This window comes from Diospyros lotus, chromosome 6 (genome assembly GCF_014633365.1).
Source record: "Diospyros lotus cultivar Yz01 chromosome 6, ASM1463336v1, whole genome shotgun sequence".
Lineage (NCBI taxonomy): Eukaryota > Viridiplantae > Streptophyta > Magnoliopsida > Ericales > Ebenaceae > Diospyros > Diospyros lotus.
In genome coordinates this window covers 26,061,821-26,086,380 of record NC_068343.1, presented here as the reverse complement: position 1 = coordinate 26,086,380, position 24,560 = coordinate 26,061,821, and the positions used below count along the sequence as shown (strand labels likewise).

General features: G+C 35.6%; 2 protein-coding genes across 2 annotated transcripts; one reads left to right on the top strand and one right to left on the bottom strand.

Annotated features, from left to right (window-relative positions):
* The first annotated feature begins 643 nt into the window (after positions 1–643).
* LOC127805011 (ankyrin repeat-containing protein NPR4-like) lies at positions 644–2,089 on the top strand. Its single transcript, XM_052342166.1, has 2 exons — positions 644–783; positions 1,477–2,089. Exons 1-2 carry the CDS (start codon positions 757–759, stop codon positions 2,059–2,061), a joined length of 612 nt encoding a protein of 203 aa, XP_052198126.1. The 5' UTR covers positions 644–756; the 3' UTR covers positions 2,062–2,089.
* Positions 2,090–19,298: 17,209 nt separating this feature from the next.
* Positions 19,299–23,504, bottom strand: LOC127804424 (uncharacterized). Its single transcript, XM_052341286.1, has 5 exons — positions 23,360–23,504; positions 23,215–23,274; positions 22,514–23,128; positions 19,982–20,475; positions 19,299–19,841 (listed from the first exon to the last, which is right to left on the bottom strand). Exons 1-5 carry the CDS (start codon positions 23,502–23,504, stop codon positions 19,299–19,301), a joined length of 1,857 nt encoding a protein of 618 aa, XP_052197246.1.
* Positions 23,505–24,560: the final 1,056 nt, after the last annotated feature.

Below are 24,560 nucleotides of genomic sequence, written 5' to 3'. Positions count from 1 at the left end.
ATTTTGGAATTAAGCGAACGTTTTAATTAGTTATTATTGATTGAGGCTTGGCCTTCTGTGCTGCTGTGCAGGTCTTCCAACATGGGCCTCAGGCTACTTAACTACTAAGTATGGTAATTGTACTATTCCAAATTTAATTCCTATACTTCTCTGCTTCGTACGCAGCAAGTTCAAAGCTAGTTAATTATTTACTTTTTGTGAGTTTTTCATAAAATTAGTTAGTCCTGCAAATATAGATCCTAAAATCATTATTGATCTTAAACCACTACTTCGCACTGAAATGGAAATTTAGAGTGAGTTTAAAAGGTATTAATAACAAAAGAAGTTTTTTCTTTTGTTTAAATGACAGCCCCATTGGTGTTCGGGAAGTACATGGACAATCACCAAGCAGCTCGTAAATTGTTACGTGCAATAAGTAAGGAATTATCAAGTTTAAATAAGTATGATGATAAGACCATAGTAACAATCTTGGGGAAGACAATTCTGACGGCTGTTTTACAAGAGAATGAGGATTTTGTCAAAATAGTTACTCAATATTGCCCTAATGTGCTGTGGTTTGAGATCGATGGATTAACAATTTTTGCTCATGCAATTTCAAAAGGCCTTGAGAAAATCTACAGGTTTGCATGTAAAAGGCCTGAAACAGGACTTTTAGCAAACATACTTCCCGATCGCGATGGCAACACCCTCCTTCATCAAGCTGCAAAGTTATCACCATCCCCTCAACTTAGCCAATTTCTTGGTCCAGCTCTACAGATGCAGAGAGAGCTACAACGATTTAAGGTACTTAATTTTAAATAAGGTCTTTGTAGCTTATTTCTTTCTTCTTTTTTTTTTTTATTATTTTTCCTTAGCAAGGAAAAACTGAGAAATTTTGAGCCCTCCCCTGCCGCCCCCGGCCCCCCAAAAAAAGGGTAATTCCATTTATGCATAATGTTTTGACACTTACAAAATTATAAGTATTTTTTTAAAAGAATTAACAATAGTTCTTCATAAATTTTCAATTAGTTTTCAAAAATTATCAACAGTTTTGTTATGCATAACAACATTTTTAATTTTTAAAAACTAGTTGATAATTTCATATGTGAAGAAATATTAGTAACTTCTAGAAGAAATATAATTTTGCTAGTTTTAAACACGTTGTCAAAATATTGTATGAGAATAATTTTACAGAAAAAGAAAACTCAGAACGTAAAAAGGGGGAAACTTGATTCTTTTTGTTTTATTTCCTTTTATGGTAACAAATAGATAGATATATTCACATTTTTTTACCTATCTTATTATATTATTATTCTTGTAGCACAGATATTATTTCCTTTTTTTTTTTTTTTTTGAACTTGTTTTCTTCTTCTTACTAAAACATGAATAAAAACAAAAATTATGTTGAATAAAGAGAGAGATACATACACTTTGTTTTCACAAATTATTGTTTGCATGAGCCAGAGAAAAGGTGAAATATTTGTAATGTATTTGCAGGAAGTGGAGAAGATGGCACCTATGTGCAAAGGATTAGTAAACAATAAGAACCAAACTCCAAAAGATTTATTTGATAAGGAACACAATGACCTTAAGAATCAAGGACGAGACTGGTTGAAGGAAATAGCAACATCTTGTTCAGTAGTGGCAACCCTGATTGTGACTATAATGTTCGCTGCGGCATTCACAGCTCCAGGCGGCTATAAAGAGGATACCGGCATGCCTACATACTTGCGATCAAAATACTTTAGTGCTTACATAATTTCAGATGCATTCTCATTGTTCTTTTCCTGCACTTCAGCTATGATATTCTTGGGGATTCATACATCGCTTTTCAGAGAAGAAGATTTCCTAATCAGGTTGCCGCTGGCTTTGATGTTCGGCCTTTTCACTCTTTTCCTCTCCATTGCAACGATGTTGGTAGCTTTCGGTACTGCTCTAGTTATAATGTTGCGCGAGCGCTTTGTGTGGATCTCTATACCACTGCTTATGCTAGGAAGTATTCCAGTCAGCATTTATGCAATACTGCATGTTCGGATCTTCTTTCACGTTCTCCGTTTGACCTTCCGAAACCCAACAAATTGAGAAACTATACATCAGAGTATGCCGAAGAAGAAAAAACAAAATGAATTTTCATTTCTATTTTTCTACATAAAATTGTCCTTCATTTTGCCATGTTAGTTTTATCTTATGCTTGCCCCCTTTTTATTGGTATTTTCTTTTTTGATGTACTTGCCTATAGAAACAATGTTTTATTGTAATATGTCTTTCTATGCATATGTATGCATTTTTGCGTACCCAACTCTTCAAATAATTTATCTAATAATATGTAATCTAATGTTTTTTTTTTTTTTTTTTATATATGGTGAAAAGTTTTTAATAAGCTAGCAACCCAAGAATGATTAGAAGCACCAAAGAGGCAAAATTCCCAAGCCATAAGACAAAGAAAAGCTATTAGCACCAAGAAAAAGGGAAAAACCTTACAAATAACACAAAAACCTCTAACATGTCTCCGACCATAATCAGCGAGCAACAACTAGTTGCAATGACCATCTTTGAGAATACTTCCCTTCAAAAGACATTATCTAAGATGAGAAAAAACAATATAAATTCAACAAGCATATATCAAATGTATGCACGACAAAGAACATACTTCTTGACATATACTAGCTAAAAGGAGGTTCCTAAATGAGTCCCAACCTAACCAAGTTGCACAAGCTAAAACAAAGAGAATCCAAGGAAACTTACACTCTTAGCTAGAATTGGAAAAAGCAAAATAGATAGTAGCATGATATAGTAGCAAGGTTATACACACAAAAAACCCTAAAGCTTAACTTAGATATTTTAAATACATCAAACTTACACGTGGAAGAAATCCCAAGTGATAGAAGAAGCTGAAGCTAAGGAGTTTGAGAACTGAAAAATAAATATGCGGGAAATAATTAATAGAGGCTTTTCATATTTTTCAACCTTTCTGTAACACCCCAATTCCTGGGAGCGTTAACGTAACGTAAGATTTCGGAGATAAATTTTTTTTTTTCAAACAAAAACTCATCACACAAACCATTCCCCGAAGATCCCGTTACACCTTCTCAGTATATCAACTATGAACCATTAATAAACCAAGACAGGTTCACCAACACAAATGCAGAAGCTAGATCGAAACCTCAACAGGTCATAACCAAAACCACTTTATTTATATATAAAGTTGCACCAACGTTTACATGACGTTTTCAAAAGTAAATAACATAATTGAAAAGACATAATGTAAACTATCCGCTAATCGCAGTCACTCCTCGACGATTCCTTTCCCTTTTGCACCGCTGCCTTCACCTGGAACGTTTGAATATTCCAAGGACAAAGTCCAAATTAGATGATGAATTATCTAAGTGAGAGTTCAAAACACATTTTTCATGAATAATGCAAGACATGAAATAAACCAATATACCCGGTAAGCCCTAGCTCAAGAGAATTCCCACGCGCTTAACCCTACCATGGGGAAAGAGCAATCTCTCTAAAAGCTATGCCACCACACCGACTCGACGACACGACGACGCGACGCGATTCTAGCTTAAATGGGGCTGCCAACGCATCTCACCAGAATATGTTCCCACCTTAAGCATCCAGGAACCACCATACAATCCCAACTCCAAAATTTCACATTGACCACCTAGTCATCCTAGTGCAACTTCCCTGGCCAAACGGCCTGGCACGAAAATCAAGGCGGCTATCCTGACATGCACACATAGCATCAGATACCCCTATTATTCCGTCACGCCCTTGGAGAATTACGGCTACACTATCCAGACAACATCATAGGCTGACATCCCACATGAACAACACAGTATGGACCACCTAGTCGTCCTAGTGCAACTTCCCTGACCAAACGGTCTGGCACGGAAACCAAGGCGGCTATCCTGACATGCACACCAGCATCAGATACCCCTATTATTCCGTCACGCCCTTGGAGAATTATGGCTACACTATCCAGACAACATCCGAGGCTGACATTCCATACGTACACATAAAACTCAAGACAATGCCACAATTCACAATTCAATGCATCGTATAAACAACATTTATAAAATGCAATACACAGTTCAAAACGTTTAGGGACAAACCTCCCTCATAAATCCAACCGTCACCGGTTACCATTTTAATGCACAAAACCATTTTGCATGAAATCACCATATGTTCAGATAGAACAAGCACAATAAATCAAGTTTTGGGGGCAAACACTCACAACTTAAAACCAAGTTTTTCGGTAGAACACTCACAAGAAAGCCAAATTTTGGTAGCGAACAACTCACCTTGAACGAAACTCAGAATACCTCGAATCTTGTGCCCAATCTCAATTTTCGTGCAACTCCTCGAGTCTTTTAACCAAGCCACCTCCTTACAGGTCCTCACGCGCTGCCTAAGTGCTCTACGCGTGTGATGCCTCGCGTATGCTTTAAAAACCCTCTATTCACTAAACCCGAAGCACTCTCGCCTAACACAAATGTATCACAACTTCGAATAAGAGAATCCTTAGCTTTGAGCCCCTATTTATATGTTTAGGAAACTTAGCCACCAAGAAATATATATTCTGCAATCATTTCAAATCTTTCAAAATCTTTTCCAATCATTCCAAATCTTCTAATATTTTCTATAATCATTCCAAATCTTTTGATATCTTTTGCAATCATTCCAAAATCTTCTAAGATTCTCTGCAATCATTCCAAATCTTTTAATATCTTTTGTAATAATTCCAAAATCTTCTAAGATTCTCTGCAATCATTGTAAATCTTCTATAATCATTCCAAATCTTCTAATATCTTTTGTAATCATTCCAAAATCTTCTAAGATTCTCTGCAATCATTGTAAATCTTCTATAATCATTCCAAATCTTCTAATATCTTTTGTAATCATTCCAAAATCTTCTAAGATCTTCTGCAATCATTATTATCCAAATCAAATCTTTTCTTATCCAATCAAATCTTATACAAATCTTATCCTTAAAGTCATCATGAGCCTTCATCTTATCTCTAACGTCATCATGAGACTTCATCCTTATCTCTAAAGTCATTTATGAAGTTTTTTCCTGAATCTCCCAAATGCCCATAGTAAAAAGATTTCAAGAATTACACTTTGGCCCGAACTTTTGGATAATTGCACTTAGACCCTTTTCAACATGGTCCCCGGGCTAATTTTTAATTGCATTTTAATCCCTGAAAAATGGACTAATTGCGCTAATGCCCCTAATTTTTAGGTAAATTACACTTTTACCCCAACCTCAAAAATTACGATTTTGCCCCCGGCTCAAAAACTGAACTTCTCTTTAAAGACCTTTATAACACTTTGAAATATCCCAAAACACTTTCTTTAAAATTCCGAAAAAATATCGTTTCGATCTCCCTCTGTCAATTTCGAAAAAACTGCACTTAGGCCCGAATCTTCGTTTTAGCTACAAACCCTTTTGTTTCTTCCCAAAACTATTGAAGGGTTACTCTATATGCCAAATATAAACTTTCTTGGGGTTCCATTGACTTCCCGGATGCCCCGTACGATAATTCGGTATTTCAGCCTAAATCACAATTGCCTTTTTTTAGCTGTACCGGGAACCGTTCCCGATCCAACTTTTTTTGATGCCTAAAATCATAACTTGTCTTACTTGTCGATACTATACCATTTTCCTTGGCTATCTAGGGTCCAGGGTACTCCCTCTAACTAATTCGATCGTCCAAAGTTGCGTTAGTGTACCCTATAGTCTTATTTTCCACAAAGTCCATTTATGCCCTTCATCAAATATTATTTATGACCTCAAATCATTCTCGGGTATTACACTTTCGTATTACTCGTTGCAAATTTGAGCCTATAAATAGGCCTTGTATCTAAGCATCAAATCCAATCCGACAATAAAAAGTATTCATCCTCATTCTTCAAATTCAATCTCACACAACACCTACACATACTGTGATGGGATTAGAAAAAAGGAAGGGGGTACCTTCCAACATCGTGGTATTAGAGCCCAGAGTTGGATTGTTGCTGGATTGAATAGGCGAACAAGAGCATTGGAGATTACTGTGCGCAAGTTATCGGAAGCTGATTGTCGCAAAGAGATCAAAACCTCAAACAACCAAGCAGATCAGAAACCAAAAGCCATCGCTGATGAGGAAGAGGAATTGATGGGCAAGCATCAGAAGCTGAAGCATCACCAGTCAATGGCTTCAATGAAATGACTGCCATTGTTGTCTAAAAAATTTGCAACTATTGCGTCTGGTTGTTTTGGACTATGCACAGAAGCATGGAGAAAGAAAGAAGAAGAGAAGCAATCACATAAGTGTTGTGAATAACACTATTCAGAGGGAAAAAAAAAAAGCAGATCTAGAAATAAATGAATAAGTTTAGAAAAGTGCCTTTTGAAAAGGGCCTTTGGCCAAGTGAACGTTGTAGGAAAAGCCAAAGGAAATTGGTAGTGAGAGATTTTTTCAAAACAGATTTTATTTTATTTAATTTTCCTGATGTGGTTGTACTATTTGAAGGATGCATAAAGTGCATGCACTAGAATTCTTTAGAATCTCTTGTAATGTTACTTCCCCCATAAATAAAGAATACCCTCTTATAGTCCCGTGGATGTAGGCGAATTATAAATCGAATCACGTAAAATGTCCTAAGCATTGTGACACCATGTGTTTGTTGTAAACTTATGCAAGTATTGCGGCCCGAGTCCAACAGGGCAAGGTGGATGCACTGCCCAACAATATAAAAATTGGCTACACTATGATTACATTCCCAAGGAGAGGGTCACTTAGCAATAATTTGGAGCCATGACCTTGGACCTGTTAGACCGGGAGGTGCTATGGCACACACCAAAAGGGGGGTGAATTGGTTATTTTAAAAATAATTTTGAACTTAAAAAACTTTTTGATACAAATCGAGATTTTAGTGATTTAAAATGTAAAACATATAAAATGACAAAAGTAAATCAAGAAAGATAAATTTGTTAATCAAGTGAGGAATAAACGAATGCTTGGAAAGAAAATGATACACAAGCACAAGAGAACACAAGGATTTATAGTGGTTCGGCTTAACCCAAGCCTAATCCACTGCCTTAGCTTCTCATTAAGGATTTTGCAAATAATCCACTAAAACCCCCTACTTAAACCAAGTAGGTCTTCTAGTCCGTGATTAGGAAAATTACAAAACCTCCCACTCAAATGGGCCCTCCCTCTAGCTACACAAGCTAGGAAATAGAACCCCTTGCTTCAAACAACAAGTCCTTTAGCACAACAAGCTAGAAAAATAAAAACGATATAAATGAAAGAGAGAAGCTAAGCGTTAACACTCTTAGTTACAAGTTCTCTCACAATGAAAATAAGGTTTAAGAATATATTAACAATAATAGAACAAAACCCTGTAAGCTCAAATAAAATGATTTGTAATTTCTAGATCAACTCATTTCCGTCCATTAGCATTATTTTGATCATCCTTGAGTTGTATATATAAGCATCCCAAGAGCCTTGCCCAAAACTAGCCGTTTGTGACCGTTGAGATTTGAAAAACTAGCCGTTGGAAGCTTTCTACGAAAAGAGATAGTCGATAGAAGATAATGTATAGTCGATAGAATCAAGTAACAAAACAAGACATAGTCGACAAAACCATACCCATAGTCGATAGATAAAAAAATACAAAGAAATTTTATAACTTTATACACATACATAGTCGACAGAACAAAATTCATAGTCGACAGATCATTGATCATAGTCAACAAATTAGAATATAGTCGACATAAGCCATACATAGTCGACAGAGCATGCAAGCATAGTCGACTATCTATTTGAAAAATCTGAACACCTAACATTTCTTTTGAAAACAAGTTGAGATTATCAAAAAGATATTCATTTTGAATTTAACCACACTCAACCTCACTCCAATAAGATTTCCATAACTTTGCTTCAAACTCATTTATATAGATTTAAATATTGATTTTCTCATTCATATAGATTGATTCAAACTAAAACTTATTCATATAGATTTAGAGATTGATTTTCCTATAGTCATTATCAAAACTATTTTATTTTCCAAGAGTAAAATATCAGGACCAACTTGGATCCATGGCGCTCTGATGCTATGCTAAGAGACTAACTTGGATCCCTCGTATGTAGAAGTCTAGTGCTAAGCCCAAGAGCTAACCTTGACTCCATGATAGATCTAGTGCTAAGCCTTTAGGCAAACTCAGACACTCGGTATAAATCTAGCGCCAGACCCTTGGGCAAACCTGGATTCTCTAAAGCGAACAAACTCGGGTAGACGAAGCATAATGTAAAGCCATAAGGAGGAAAACGACTCTTAAATAGGATAACCAACCTAAATTTTGGAAGACGATCCAGTGCCATGCCCCCAGACTAACCTGGATCTCTCGTAGGAGTTTTACACCAAGCCCTTGGAACCCAGATCTCTAAAGTAGATTCGGAGCCAAGTCTTGCGGCAAACTTGGATCCTTTGCAAAAATCTAGTGTAGTGACCAAAGGTGACTAAATTGAGAGCCTTAGCTTTAAAGCTTGAGACTCATCTTTGGAATCTTGAACTAGGCTATTAAACCTTAGTGGACCATCGAAATGGTCTGGTGTCATGCCCAAAGGCAAACCCCGTAGGTTAACTTATGCTCGACGACTAACTTAGATCCCTTGTAGAAGTCAGGTGCTAAACCCGTAAGTTAACCAAACTCTTTGGTTGATCCGATGCCAAGTCCCTAAGCAAACTTAGGGTCAAGGAAGAAATTTGGTGCTATGCCATTCAGCAAACACAAACCATGCACTTCAGTTAAAGGTTTAGCAGCTAACCTAGATTCCTTATGGCGGGCGGACTCGAAGTAAGGGCTATAAAAAAGTTAAGAAAAAGGGGTAAAACATATCCCATTCACTCCATTAACAAGGGTGATCTCGAGCCACGAAAAAGGCATAAGAATGTGCACTTAACCACTCATCCTTGGGGAATTGTCCCATCATAAAATTGGGTAAAATGATAAAAAAAAAACAAGCCACACATGGATATTAATAAAAAGGAAATGCATATGTGTAAAAAGCAAAATGATGCTTTCTATATAACATCGATGCATTCAAAAAATACACAAGACCAATAAATTAGCCATGAAAGAAATATATGTCCATTATACAGAATGTATAAATCATCCGCAAGCATAGCTTGAATCTAGAATGTAACCAACATTTCCAAAATCAAAAATTTGTAAAAGGTAGAAAAATACATCAATTGTCCTTGACAACCCGAGGGGCCAAAAGATGCTTTAGGTGCTTAGAAAGCAGACTTAGAGGAGCACCCTTTGGCATGTATCCTAATGGCTCATCCAACCCATTCCTAATCTGTTGAAGGGCATCATCCTTGAAGATTCCTTAGGATCAGGCACATAAGGACTCCATAGGCCAAAAAGGTTAGCCAGGTCATCCTCCAGGGCAGCCTTCACCATCTCGTTAGTGTCGAGGGAATCAGGCTCATATTATTTCCAGTCGAGAGGATCAATCGAAATTGTCTCCGAGAACACCATCTCCGGAAACGTTTCTCTAGGACGTCGAGACTCCAAAAGGCTACGACCAAGATAAAAATTGAATTTGGACTAACAACTCACATAAGCTTTCTTGTATCGAAAATAGTAATTGGAGAGGCGATAAGCTTAAACAGCCTCCTCGGTCCCTCGCCGTCTCTCCCCCTCCAGACTTGTCACTTCTGCTTGAACTTGTATAGCTTCCTGCTGAGCTTGCATCACTTGCTATTAAGCAGTCACAAGGGCTTTCATCAGACTGATTATCTTCTCGAACTACCAAAAAGGAGGAAGTCATCTCCTCATAAGCCTTCAATTGAACTCCTGACTTCTCTTTCCACCCTTGAGCATCAAATTCAGTAGCCTAACACTTAGTGGATAGATTGTTAAGTTGGGATTGGAGTTCCTAAACCTGAGTCTCAAGAGCTAACTTATCTGACTCCAAATTCCTGACTTGCATTGTAATGCCCCATTTTTGGGTTAGGTCATGTTGTAGTTGAAAAAAAAAGTAGATTTTTACAAGAAATGGCTAGAATTTTGCTATGTGACAAAAATCTTTTGGTCTAAGCCATTAACACCTCATGTTACATGTTAAATATAGGGATTCAATAAAGTCTATCTTAAAGAAAACCCCTATGAGTTATATAAAGGTTGGAAACCAAATATTCCACATTTTCATATCTTTGGTAGTAAATGTTTTATTTTAAATAATGGCAAAGACGATTTAGGAAAGTTTGATTCTAAAAGTAATGAAGGAATTTTCTTAGGAAATTCAACCCTAAGTAAAGCATATAGAGTGTTTAATAAAAGATCTCTAACCATAGAAGAATCTATTCAAGTGGTGGTAGATGATTCAAATATTGGTATTTCCAAGATTCAAGATCATAAAAACGAGTTAAGTAAAAATATTGAAAGATGTTCATTGGAACCTTAAGATGAAGATAATTTATCTCAAGAAGAAAGAAAACCATCATTCCAAGGAAAAGAAGATATGTGGAAGATAAAGAAATCATAGGAGATCCTTCTAAAGAAATTAGAACTAGATCATCTATTAAGAATGAACTAGAAGCCCTTAAAGATGAAAAATGGATCATTGCCATGCAAGAAGAGCTAAATCAATTTGAAAGAAATAAAATGTGGCAATTAGTTCCAAGACCTAAAGATCATCCAACCATAGGAACAAATTGAGTATTCATAAATAAAATGGATGAAAATGGAATTGTTGTAAAAGACAAGGCTAGGCTAGTAACTCAAGGGTATAGTCAAGAAAAAAGAATAGATTATGCTCCCTAACAAGAAGTCATAAGAATGATGTTGGCATTTACATGTCATAAAGCTATTAAGATTTATCAAATGGATGTTAAGAGTGTCTTTTTGAATGGTTATATAAATGAGAAAGTATATGTGGTGCAACCTCACAATTTTGAGAATCCTCAATATAAGGATCATGTGTTAAAACTTACAAAGGCAATATGTGATCTAAAACAAGCCCCTAGGGCATGAAATACTTTGCCACTTTCTTCTAGAAAAATGACTTAAGAGAGATTAAATAGATACCACATTATTATTTAGAACTAATGGCAAAGAAATTCTACTAGTTCATATGTATGACATTGTATTTAGGTATACAAATGAATCCCTATATGATAAAATTGAAAACCTAATGAAAAGGAATTTGAAATGAATATGATGGGAGAATTGAAATATTTTCTAGGATTGCAAACTAGGCAAGAAGATGAAGGAATTTATATATCTCAACAAAAATACATCTTCTTAAGAAATTCAATATTCAAGAAAGCAAACCATTTGCAACACCCATGAATAGTTCAAAGATGAAATAGGGCAAGCAGTGGATGATAAGCTATATAGAAATATGATTGACAGCTAGTAGGATAAACATTAATATTTAGTGTTTGCCTATGTGCTAAATTTCAATCAAATCCTAGGACATCCCATCTTAAGGTCGTTAAAAGAATATTTTGATATCTAAAAGGATCATTAAACTTAGAATTATTCTATTCCAAATCAAATAAATTTGATCTTGAAACCTATACCGATGCAGATTATAATGGAAGCAAAATAGATAAAAAGAGCATTAGTGGCTCATGTCAATTCTTAGAAAATTTCATAATGTCATACTCTAGTAGGAAGCAAAATACTGTTGCACTCTCTTTCCTAGTGTTATGCTCAAATTCTATGGATGAAACATCAATTAAAAGATTATGGCATAAAAATTCAAAATATTCCAATACGAGTGATATAGCCTTAACCCAAATCAAGTATGTCATGCACAAACTAAACATATTGAAATTAAGCATCAATTCATTTGAAATCATGTACAAAAAGAAGACATAAATTTGAAATTTAAAGACACAAATCATCAAGTGGTGGATATATTCACAAAACCCCTAGATAAGGACATATTTTAATATTTTAGAAGTGAACTAGGAAGGATTATTGTAACGCACCACTTTCAATTACACAATGAAGCAATAAGATATTCATTATATGCTAATAATGACTTTGGGCGTTATTGGAAATCCTTTATCAACAGAAGCAAGAATCGAACCTGAGTATGCTAAATAGCTAGGATTTCCACAAGTTTAAATAAAAATCCGTCATGCACCCACATATCAAAAAGTTATAGCAGCTTCTCAAATACATAAATTTTACGGTATAGTCGCAAAACCGCACACAAACACCATACATCCTTAAGTATCTTAACTGCTATTTACATTACAATATTGGGATTACACGGGGTACACAAATAAATCCAACTCTAAATCAGCCAAGCACCACCTCTGAATCATTGCTCGCGTTGGAACCTAGAGTACGTGATAAGCTTAACATACCTGGAACATTGAATGTTCCAGGAGTATGAAACACCCGAGTTACATTATTATATCTAAGTGAGTGGTATAAGGAAAGAAACTATGCATGCAAGAGCAATATGCATCTTTGCCAAGAGATATGCAGAAATAAGAACGAAATCTACTAAGATCACGGCTCACCGCTAGAGCACGAGGTCTAGGCTCACCGCAAGAGCTCAAGATCCCCTATGATGTCCCAATAACTAGCCATAAATACAAGTATCAAGATGCATATAAAATAAGCAAGATTTGCTCAAAAGCAATAAAACATGAGATGTAACCTCTCGGCCCCCTTACACAGGCACGAGATACCCTTCTTACTTGCCATGTATGAGCCCCTCGGCCCCCTTATACAAGCTCGAGGTAGCCCCCTTATACAGGCCCATGTGGTCAACCCCCTTACACAGACCCCCGTGGTAGTTCACACACTACAAGCCACCAACTAACCACAGTCACCAAATGACAAGATGTATGAAAAAGTAGAAGGAATATGATATGCAAGCCACTAGTCACGTACGAAAGCTGTCAGGGTCAAACTCGATACAACAAAGTAGAAAGAATATGCTCGAATCAAAGGGAACATAAAACGTAAGCAACAAACCATCCACAAATGAAACCGAGAGTGATCATGGGAAAGCAAGAAGCATGCACAAGAACCACTCACCTTTAAGGTTTACCCTAAGAAGCACTGTTTACGACGAGCAGGAATGATTTTCTTGTGGTTTTTATGTCGTTTGGCATGACCTACGGTAGCAGCCTAAACTTTCTGAGGAGGCCTTTTCTCCCTCGTTCTTAGCAAACTGTTCTCCCTTGTTTTGGGAGTATTTTCCCCTCTCTCCCAAGAATAAGATCCTCCCTTTTGATTCCCTCAATTTGGCATAAATTTACCTCAAACTTACTTCAAATGGTTTATGATCAACCTAGCCCCAATTGTGAGTGAAAAGGAGAAGCAAGGTGAAAACTAAAGTCTCATCTTGTCCAGCTGTCCTCACCTCATGTTAAGAGGTTTGTCCAGCCATTAATAAGATATTTATTGCTATAAATTTATTGGGTTGTAAAGATAAGTTTTATTTATCTTGTTAATGGTGTAAGGTTTGAGTTAAGCCTAAAACTCATTGTGGAAAATGTTTGAGTTGAGCCTAAAACACACTTGTTGTAAGGTTTGAGTTAAGCTCGTGAAAACTCACTTGGTGAAATGTTTGAGTTGAACCATAAAAACTCATTGTACAAGGTTTTGGGGAGAACCGTGGTAAAACCCTTGTTGTGTTTAATCACTAATAAAAGTGATTGGGATTAAAAAATCCTTTAAGTGGGTAAGCTTGAAGGTAGTGGACTAGGCAAGGTGCCGAACCACTATATATCTTGTGTGCACTTAATCTTTTGCTTTTGCTTATTGATTATTGCTTATGCTTTCAAAAGAATTATTTTCAAAGACTAAAACAAAGTTTCCTTGAGCTTAAACATACATAATCATATAAACATATCTTTGATCTCAAACACCTTTGGTATACTCTTACTTATGTAAATCATCTTTTCCATAGATCATTATTTCGAAATACAAGTTAAAAGATTTCGAATCAAGCAAAACAGAAAAATATATTTCAAAACATACTTCTATATTTCGAAACAAACAAAATAGTGAGGTATATTTCGAAACATATATAGTAGGTTTCGAAACCTATATAACAGAAAGGTTTATTTCGAAACATAGTGTTCTGCCATCAATCAATGTTTTAATTATCGAAAAATTTATAGGAATCCCAATTCACCTCCCCTCTTAGGATATATTTGCCATAAGTGGAACCAACATATGTTGCCACCCAGCATCAAGAAGTTTTTGTGGTTGCCTCATTTCCAAACTTTCAAGCATCTTTTTTTATATAGGAATGAAAAAAAAAAAGGATAGATAAATACTCGATTTTAGAACCAAAGCTCTGATATGATGTGCAAATCCAAAAGCTCTGATACCAACTGATGCCAAATGATATGGACACTAATCAAAACTTAGCCCAAGACCGAGCCGACCATTCTGGAACAACAGTGCCAGAATAGTATTTTAATACTTCATATGTTTTAGGATTCTAGTTGATTTAGGATTCTACTTCATGTTTCTACTTGATTAAGGATTTTACTTCATGTTTGATTAGGGTTTTATTTTTATTAGAATTTTAGTTGAATTTTATTTAGAATTTATTTCTATTAGGATTTTAGTTGACTTTTACTCATAATTTATTTCTATTAGAATTCTAGTTGAATTTTAGTTACAAATATTAGATGGATTTGGATTAGTCAAACACTATAAATATACCTAGAAGTTAAAGGTTGTAATCAAGTTTTCTTGATACAAATTTCAGTAACCTATTTGGGTTTTCTTAGCAAAACAATCTTGTTTTTGCGTCTTCTTGAAAGCCAAGTTTCGACTATTAATTTTTTTTTCAAGGGTTTATTTTGATATATTTTTTTCACACACATGCTACACGCTATGTCAGGTGGTATCAGAGTGGTTCATCAACCAATCAGATGGCCAATCTTGAAGATAACGGTAGCAACCAGCCTCGTGACGGTGATCAGGGGCTGCCCGCGGTTTGGAGAGCAATCGAAGAACAACGGAAAATAAGTCGTACAATGCAGAAGCGATTGGAGCGAATTCAAAACCAATTGGGCATTTTACAACGAGTTAAGGATAATCGAAACCAAACTAATGGCGTGAATCAAGCCGACTACATTAAACCGGGAAGACTAGCCATTAATCTTAGAAGACCAATGATGGATGATAGCGATGATGAGAATGATCTTGGTCATATGATAGCCAACCCCAGTGGTAGAAGGGTTAGGAGGAATGTGCAACAACACAACCATCGGGGAAACGATGAGTATAAACTAAAGAATGACTTTTCAACGAGTTTTGAGCTTGATCTTGAACATTATGTTGTCTCAACAACCTCAACATATGCAAACTTAGGTTTAATTTATGCTACAATCAAGACAGAAACTTCAAGGTTGTTGACTCATATTGGGGTATTTTCCAGTCTCGAGGGCTCAGGTATTGCTTCACAATCCAAGGATGGTGGTGTTTATTCTGATCGACTTACGACTGTAAAGGAGATGGAGGCCATGGTAGTAGATCCTTCTATAGTTTATTCAGGCTCTGGCATGGTTGAATCGAAAGTAATAGGAACATATTCACCTTTGCAATTACAAAACCAAGATGATCACAAGGGTCTTTATGTGGAAAGGTGTAATATCCCATATTTTTGTGAAGTTGCCATGGATTTTAAGTGAGTTTAAAATACCGAAAAATATGCTTGAAATAAGTGATCGAGTCAGCTGCAGGGAGTGTCCTGGAGCTGAGATACCTAAGGACGAAGGTATATTGTTACGAGCATCTCGAGGCGAGATTTAGACGCTGAAAGAAATCAAATTAGAGACGATTTTTCGGTTAAGCTAAATTGTAGCCTAAAAAGGCCAAATGATTGTAAAGGCTTCCCGAAAATCGTACTTATCATGTAATTTTGAGTTATAAATTTTGAGATTTTAAATATCTCGATAAATTTGATGTTTGAGGGTGTAAATATAATTAGAGAATTATCCAAATGAAATAAGGATGAAATTATAAGTTAATGTGGTAAAATATTAAAGTTGAGGACTTGAAATAAGGGCCAAAATGTCATTTGGAAGAAGTTGAGGAATTAGTTTGGATTTCAAAAGTTAAATCCATTATAGTTTTTCATTTGAAAATCCATTCAAATATATCTTTGAGTCTTTAGAGTCCATGGCTTAGATTGTGACAAGTGGTATAATGTGATTAGTTAAAGAAATCTATAAATAGGCACCATGGGTTGTTCTCAAATCATTCCAAGCAAGTTTGAGAGTTGAGGCACTCTAAGAGGAGGAGCTTGCTCTAGAGAGAGAGAAGGAAGTTTAGCAAAAAGGCGGGAAGAAATCGAAGGAGAAGCTGAGGAGAATGAGCCTCATCAGAGTTAAGAGCCTTCGCTGGATTTTACAAAAATTAGTCAGAAAAAGAGTGAGGTAAGTCTATTTTTTTTTTATAATCCTGTATATAGGGAAGAGAGGGTCACGTAGGCTCAAACGGGGGTCGAATCGGAGTTAAAACGAAGGAGATATGGCCAAAATACAAAACCGATGCAATGTTGTCCAAATCTGGTAGGCAGAGCGTGAAATACACGCGCCAGAAGGTGGCTGTGCGTGAGGGGCCTATTTTTCTCCAACTTTTCTAGTTTTGTCCCTACTTTAATACCCCTCAACCCTATATAAAAATATTTGAGGTTAGGTTTACTAAAATACATGTTTTCTGCAAAAACCTAGGCTGTTTGCAATGAAATTGTACTGTCCAAGAGATAAACCAACAAGGTGACACTCCTATACTCCAAATCCTATTTTTTATTCTCTTATGAGAGACTTCTATTGCATGAGACGTGTTTCGTGAAGTTCTTATACGCAAACTCTTGTTATTCTCTTACGTGAAATCATGTTGCATATATGAAATGTATTTTTTCTGAAAATTATATGCTATTGGCTTTTTAACTGTTGCATTTATAAAATTCGTGTGGTCATACTGTTGTACCTATTTATTGTTGGCTGAGGGCAAAAGTTAGATATCCCCCGAGAGGCGCTATGCGTGCACCATCGAAAAAGCTCTCATGGGGAAGACCATGAGTCTAAAGAACAATGGATGTGGTGCTTGTATGAGTTCTATGAGGTCGGGCCGAAGTGACATGGTTAGGGACCTCCCGAGAGGCGCTATGCATGCGCCATTGAGAAAGCTCTCGTTGGAGGAAGCTGACGTGTCCATGAGGCACTTTAGAGTAGTTCTCGTTATTTTCCTCATACATTTTATACCTGATCATGCATCGATATAAACTGGTTTTGGAGTTTCTCACTAGAAGATTCATCTTCTAATTGGACTATATCCCTAGAATATTCAAACGTTCCAGGTTCGACGAGTGGGTCTGAGGGAAAGGAGATAGCTGAAGAATAAGTTTAATTTACTGCTTGTAACATGTTTATCATATCTTTATTTATGTGCGAACCTATGTATGCCTTGGATATGTTTAAGGCGTTCTGTTATCTTACGAGAGATGATGTCCTTGTAATACATTTTGTAGACGTTTTGAATGATTTTATTTATGATAAATAAAGCATTATGGTTGTGAACCATATCAGGTTCGATCTAACTTCCGCATTTAAAATTTTAACACCTATCTTAGCTATTCGATTATTGGGTTTGTTATGTTGAGAAGGTGAAAATTAGGGTTTTTGGGATATTGTGTGATGTATGGTAGTGATTGTGATATGAATAATTTTTATATTCCCGAAATCCTAAGTTATAACACACTCAAGAAATTTGGAGTGTTACAAAAAATGTGTTGGATCTCCCATGCTAATTAACTCGGGTAGTGCAACTGCTTTCGATATTAATCTGAAATTAGATTCCGAAAATAAGAATGTTGTAGCAACTGCTGCTATAGCTGATCAAGTGCTTAAACCAAATGAGAATTCAAGCATCAATATTTTAAGTGATGGAGAGACTATTGGTAATCATAGAATAAGCCTCTATTCAAAACAGTTGCAAAAGAATGCTTCTCCAGGCAAGAAAAATCTATGGATGAATTCAGAATATGTTAAGGAATTGAAATCAAGAAAGCTAATGAGAGGAGAAGGACCTGTGATAAGGTCTATCAGATTAGAGAAGCGCTCAAGATGGAATGTTCAACGTCCTCAATCTAACAGTAATAATACAATGGAGGCGAAGGGCAACAAACATGGTGATGGTTGGACCTATGCCAACGAAGATAGGGCTAAGAGCGGGAGGAATATCTTTGCTCGTGTTCTCTTAGCAGAAAAGTTCAAGCAGTTTAGGAAGATGTCAAGCAAAAGTTTCACAAATAAGAAATACAAGGCGACAATTGACAATCATATGAAGCACAAGGTATTTGAGGTTGGAGATGAAGTCATGATATTCTTGAAAATAAACGGATTCCAGTAATAAAGCAGAACAAACTCAAGTGAAAGAAGTATGGTCCTTACAAGATTATAAAGAAGATCAATGATAATGCTTATATTGTGGATTTGTTTAATCATATGGATATTTGCAAAACATTCAATGTTGCTGATCTTTCTTTGTATTTGTCAGATGTTGGTCATACCTGGATTATAATTCGAGGATGAATTCTTCTCAAGTGGAGGTGAATGATGCGAATACTAATCAAGACCCGGCCCAAGGCTGAGCCGACCACACTATAATTGTATTTTAATACTTCATATGTCTTAGGATTTTACTTGATTTAGAATTCTACTTCATGTTTCTACTTGATTTAAGATTCTACTTCATGTTTGATTAGGGTTTTATTTTTATTAGAATTCTAGTTGAATTTTACTTAGGATTCTAGAGAGATTTCTATTAGGATCTTTGAGAGATTTCTCTTTTCTATCTTGTTCTTCAATGAACAAAGTTTCGAAGATATCAAATGAGTGATTTCTTTGTAGTGTTTAAGACCTGAACTTATCAAAGATCTGGGCAGTCTATGTGGCGTTCAACAACATAATTCTTGATTTTTGTTTTCGTATATCAATGGGTTTAGATTTTAATATAATCTAGGTTCTTGGTTGTGGATCAATTACGGGTTAAGAATTCTTTACCTTATATTCGATTTTGGTTTTTCTAGAATTCATTTCAATCTTTTGTGGGTTCCTTTGGTTTCGTTCCATTACGGGTTCACATCAGTTGGTATTAGAGCATCGGGTTTCACATCAGATTGAGAAGCATTATTTCTCTAAATAAGACAAAATACTTGTAGGAGAAGAAAATAAAGGTATATAACAATCGAAAACCATCAAACTAACATGGGAAATTCATGAAACTGGAGAGACGTGTACTTATTGACTGAATAGGGTCAATAAGTGATGTTCAATACAGAATAAATGATGACTGGAATGCTTGCTAACATGAGCACGGGCAAAGTAATCCACACATAGTGGTCGCTCAGAGTCAGGATGAGGGCAGCGCTGAAAGCTATCACCATCGTTGTGATAGATAGGAAGAGAGTGGAAAGGCCGCATATCAAGGTAAATGGCAACCTTATCAGGAAATCTTCTTCTCGAAAGAGTGAAGTATAAATTCCCAGGAATACCATAGCCGAAGTGCAGGAAAAGAACAATGATAATGCATCTGAAATTATGAAGACAGTGAAGTATTTTGATCCCAAGTATACGAGACTGCCTGTATCGTCGTCATAGCCGCCTGGAGCAGTGAATGCTGTACTAAACATTACGGTGATAATAAGAGTTGCCAGTAGCGAGCAAGATGTTGCTGTCTCCTTCAACCATTTCTCCGCAACTTTCTTGAGCTTTCTGTGTTCTTGTACGAATAAATCCATTGGAATTAGGTTATCCTTGTTTTCTACTCCTTTGCACATGGTTAAAATCTTCTCCACTTTCTGCGAATCAAGGACCATGCCGGCCCCAAAATTAAAAAAAAAATGATAAATATTTCATCTTTATTTTTTGTAAACAAGAAAAACCAGCAGCTAAAAACAATAAGAAAAAGCAACAGAAGAAACATAAGCTGGAGATGGACCTTAAACCACTGTATCTCGCTTTGCATTTGTAAAGATGGACTAGGAAAGCGGCTAAGCTTCTTGGTTGATGATAACAATGCGGCATGATGGAGGATTGTGTTTCCATTTCTATCAGCCCGAATGGTATTTAAAAAGCCAGTTTCAGGCTTTTTCAATGCAGAAATGTAGATTTTGAAGATATCTTTGGAAAGGGCCATGTCAGAATTATATAATTCATCGAGTATAACCCACAATGCATCTGGACATAATTCCCTAATTGTGTCGATGAAACTCCTATTATCTTGTTCCACGGCAATTAAGATTGGTCTTAAAAACACCTTTTGTATGATTTCGTAATGGTTTTCTGATTCCATTATCTCCCTGCATATCCGACGCAACAACCTTCGAGACGTCACCGATTTTTCTAATTTGTTCACAAGCCATGATTCAACTGTCGTTCCAAACTCTACCAATGGAAAGCCGATTCCACAACAAATTTCAAGACATACAAGAACTGCGCAGAAGGGAAGGCTCATTAAATAAAAAATGGAACACTAATCTTAATTTAGATATAGCTAAAGCCTAAAGGAATATTGTCTAAATTTATTTATGCAGGCCTGCTATATTCCTCCGGTGAAGTGAAAAAAAAAAAAAAAGAAGCCAAATTTGTTGAAGGTTAAAATATAAAATGCATGTCAAAAAAAGAAAAAAACCTAAATTGATAATTTGGTTTTACGGATTTAGCTCGAAGTATTAAATGAGTTAATAATTATATGTTATATTTTTGAACGGTAAGAGAGGTACCTGAATGAAAATAGATAGAAATGTTTGAAAATAAGAAGTAATTTAGGCTAAGCGCATTTAATTTACCCATAAATATGTCACGCATATCTTTTTTTTTTGTGTGTAAATATTTTTTGGCTTTGCCATGTAAAAAAGAAAAATAAATAGAGATAAGCGAAAGGGACAAAAACAAACAATAAAAGGAGAAGCAATTATAGGTAATAATCATGTTCCTTAAATGAGAAGCAAGAAAATGTATATGAGTTGGTTTTTTTTATAAGTTTATGAGTTTAGCGTTAAAGGAAAAACAACGCGTGAGTTATAATCTCTTATTATTAAATTAATTAATCTTTGTTTGTTAGCTTTTTTTTTTTTTTTTTTTTTTTTTGTGGTTTTGAGAAGATGGCATCCCACTCTTTGCAAACTAAACAAGTACAAATTAAAAAAGAAAAACCAAGAAGAAGAAATTAACTACAAAAAAAAAATGTCATGTTTAATTGATAATGAATATATAGATGATACAAACACCCAAACCAAGGGAAAAGACAATAAAGAAAGTGGAGAAAAAAATTGTAACTTACTGTATTCACAGAATTCAAGAAACCAAACCACGAACCGTTTTGGTATTGATTGTTTCATAAATACCCGAGCTAGTGGATGTATTGTTTTATCATTCTCCTTGACTATTTCATTGATGCAGAGTGTCGGAGATAGATCAAAAACCATAAAAGCTAGATCTATAGTATAAAACAAAAGAAAAATTAATTTGTAATTGTGCTATTTGAATTTATATAATAAAAACTCATGTATGTGCAATTCTAATATTATTCAATGTAACAGTAACATTCAAATTAATTAATCGATTGAAGGGAGAAAATATTGAGTGTAATATATAGTCTTTCCATCTTATTGTACTCAAAATATTCAATGTAGTTTGTGTCTACTCCATTTACACAATCAGTTTCAATGTGTTGTGCATGTGAAATCTACAATACACATAAAACTAAGGGTAACATAAGAGTGTACAAACTCTAAGTCAAAATAGCATTTTCATTCTAATATCAAGTTGCCACGTATCCAATTTTAACCATAGTTAGACATTTTTGACAAGTTTTCATGTTGTTTTCAATTTTAAAATCAACTATTAATTTTATCAAATTGAGAATATATATATATATATAACTTTTCTTGTTTAGTTTCAATTTTGAAAATTAAGAAAATTATACACAAGACTTAGTTAATGAGGCAACAAGAATTTATCAGCCAAGCAATTGAAAGTCTACGCACGTACTATATTAGTAATAAGAACTTTATCTATTAATTAGAATCATGTAAAAATTTGTTATAACCAAATCATATAACACAACTCGCTGTATTAGCAATTGACGATAAATAATAAGGGTACCAAGCAATAATTTAAAAGTGAAATTAAATAATAAATTTGATGCCTCTATTAAAAAATTAAGAGTTAAGAGTCTAATTCGAAAGCAAGATAAAAATTAAGTATTATTTTTTATAATTTATCCAAAAACAAGCTGCAACTTGCATGTATCCAAATACTCAATGCATGACAAACGATTATATTTATAAATTTTAAATTCATCAAAAATCACCAACTACCAAATATATATTGAGGATCTGCTACATGTCGGCTTGGCACAATAAGTTGGTATATATCACTATTACATAAAATATTGGATATGAAAATTGGGTTTTTGTGTGCATATCATAGAGTTGGGAGCTGATGCATGCTTTGAAGAGCCTAAAACAATGATGCGTGCTTCGATAAGCAGGCTGAGCTTGATCCTTATCTTCATTAACAGACTCATCATGTCCAGAGACTTGAGTAGTCGTGGACACTTTGAGAACCTTGAAATCATCATCATGTTGACTCGAGTGAGTTGAATTAGTCACGACCACTCCTTCTTCTTCTCTAACATCCCCGTAGCTTGGATTCGACTCAAACATTTCCAAAGTAAGATCCAACAGAAAGTCAACAATTTCCTCCTTTCCAAATAAAGCAGCCACAGTGATGGGTAAGTCTCCATTTTTATTGGGAATGTCCACCAGTTCAACGCATGTATGCACCAATTCCTTCACAATCTCGATGCTGCCTTCGGCGACTGCAAGAGTAAGTATTGTGTCTCCGTACGTGTTCTCCTGTTTCAAGATACCGTGGTCATCGACTTTTTTCATTAACTCGAGAAAAATCTCTTTTTGTCCAGCGACCACTGCGACCTGTAAAGCGTTGGCTTCGAATGCTGTGAATCTTGTGCGAAGCAGCGAGCTGTCAATTGCAAGCAACCGTTTCACCGTATTTACCTCTCGCTCTCGCACTGCCTTGTAAAATCTTTGACGGAAAGAAAGCTTCCTAATATCAGATCCTGCAAATTAATTAATATCCAGTTCCGTAACTGATCAACAAATTTCACTGCCTACTTGATTCATTGAAACTAAGTTAAAAGAATACCCTCGTCACTAATTCCCAACATTTTTCGACGCTGATCAGCACACTCCCTACGCCTCAATTCTGCAAAGTAATTAATATCGAATTCCGTAATTGATCAACAAATTTCACTAGCTACTTGATTCAGTAAAACTAAGTTAAAGAATACCAATGCCACTTGATTCAGTTAATCTTTGCCTCGGTTCAGCTGGTTCTTGTTCTTGTGCTTCATCCTGGCTTCGATTTCTGTCAATGCTGGACGTAGGTAAATTTTTACCTTCTGTTTCTTGCGGCAGTATTTCATCGCCAGCCATTTTCCTCCGTAAAATTATATTTATAGAGCATGTCATGTGTTAGTATACTCGAAGAACATTAAATAAAGAAATGACGCAACAAGAATGGGGCGAGCTGTTGCTCAGTCACGTGGAGCTGAGGACTGTTTGGTTGGATCAGATTACATTTTTTTATTTTTTGCTAAATATATAGAAAATCAGAACCCAATTAATGGCAAAGCCGACAAAGCATGCAGTGATTGGGGGCCTAGGCCCATAATGAGTGGACTTCTTGCCAACGATTACACGGGGTCTTCAGAAAGTTTACAGGGTCAGCCCCAAACAAGTACGGGCATAACTTGAGAGGGTTTAGCCCGAAAATAGAGGAATGGAAAGTCGTAGCCCATGCAACAACAAAAAATCCACTTCACGTGTATTCCCAAAATCTCTTGGTTATGTGACAAAGAAGACTCCCAAGCCAACATACAAAGCACAATAGCCCACAACACAAAGGAGGTCTCAATAAACAAACATCAAATATAAACAGATAAACCCTAAAATAAGAATCAAAAGCTCAACCAGTAAAACAAATAACACAAAATTTCTTATATAAAATAAATTAACAAATGCGATCTAATGATCCTGTTATCAAATCTTATCAAGGTATCTAATCGATCCTTTAGATGACTTCTATATGATAAATTAAGTTAGAGACCATAAAGAATATGCACGTAAATTGACTGCTAAGTCTCACCTTAAAACTAGCTCAAATATCCCTTTTGCTTAAAAAAAAAAAAAAATGCTATCGCACCACCATTAAAGAAAGTCAACAATTTCTTTTGTCTTTTCTCTCTGTTTTTTTTTTTCTTTTTTTTAATAGAATGGTAGTTGCCTCTTAATGAAACTCCATTTGCTGAACTCCCAACCGTTAAACATATATATAGTATACTCCAAAATGCACGGATTTGGAAAGAATATCTACCGAAATTCCTGACGGCACAAACAAGCAAAGATAGTTCATCACTTTAGGAGGATTATTTGAGAAGAAAATGGCCGCTACCCAACAAAGCAGAACATGATTCCTATGGAACGAGACCA

Coding starts and splice junctions, on each gene's coding strand:
- LOC127805011 (XM_052342166.1), top strand. CDS start 757: ATGCAGAGAGAGCTACAACGATTTAAG. Junction 784..1,476: donor GAGAGCTACAACGATTTAAG/GTACTTAATTTT, acceptor ATGTATTTGCAG/GAAGTGGAGAAGATGGCACC.
- LOC127804424 (XM_052341286.1), bottom strand. CDS start 23,504: ATGGCTGGCGATGAAATACTGCCGCAAGAAACAGAAGGTAAAAATTTA. Junction 23,129..23,214: donor GTTGGGAATTAGTGACGAGG/GTATTCTTTTAA, acceptor ATTAATTTGCAG/GATCTGATATTAGGAAGCTT. Junction 19,842..19,981: donor GCGAGATACAGTGGTTTAAG/GTCCATCTCCAG, acceptor CTTGATTCGCAG/AAAGTGGAGAAGATTTTAAC.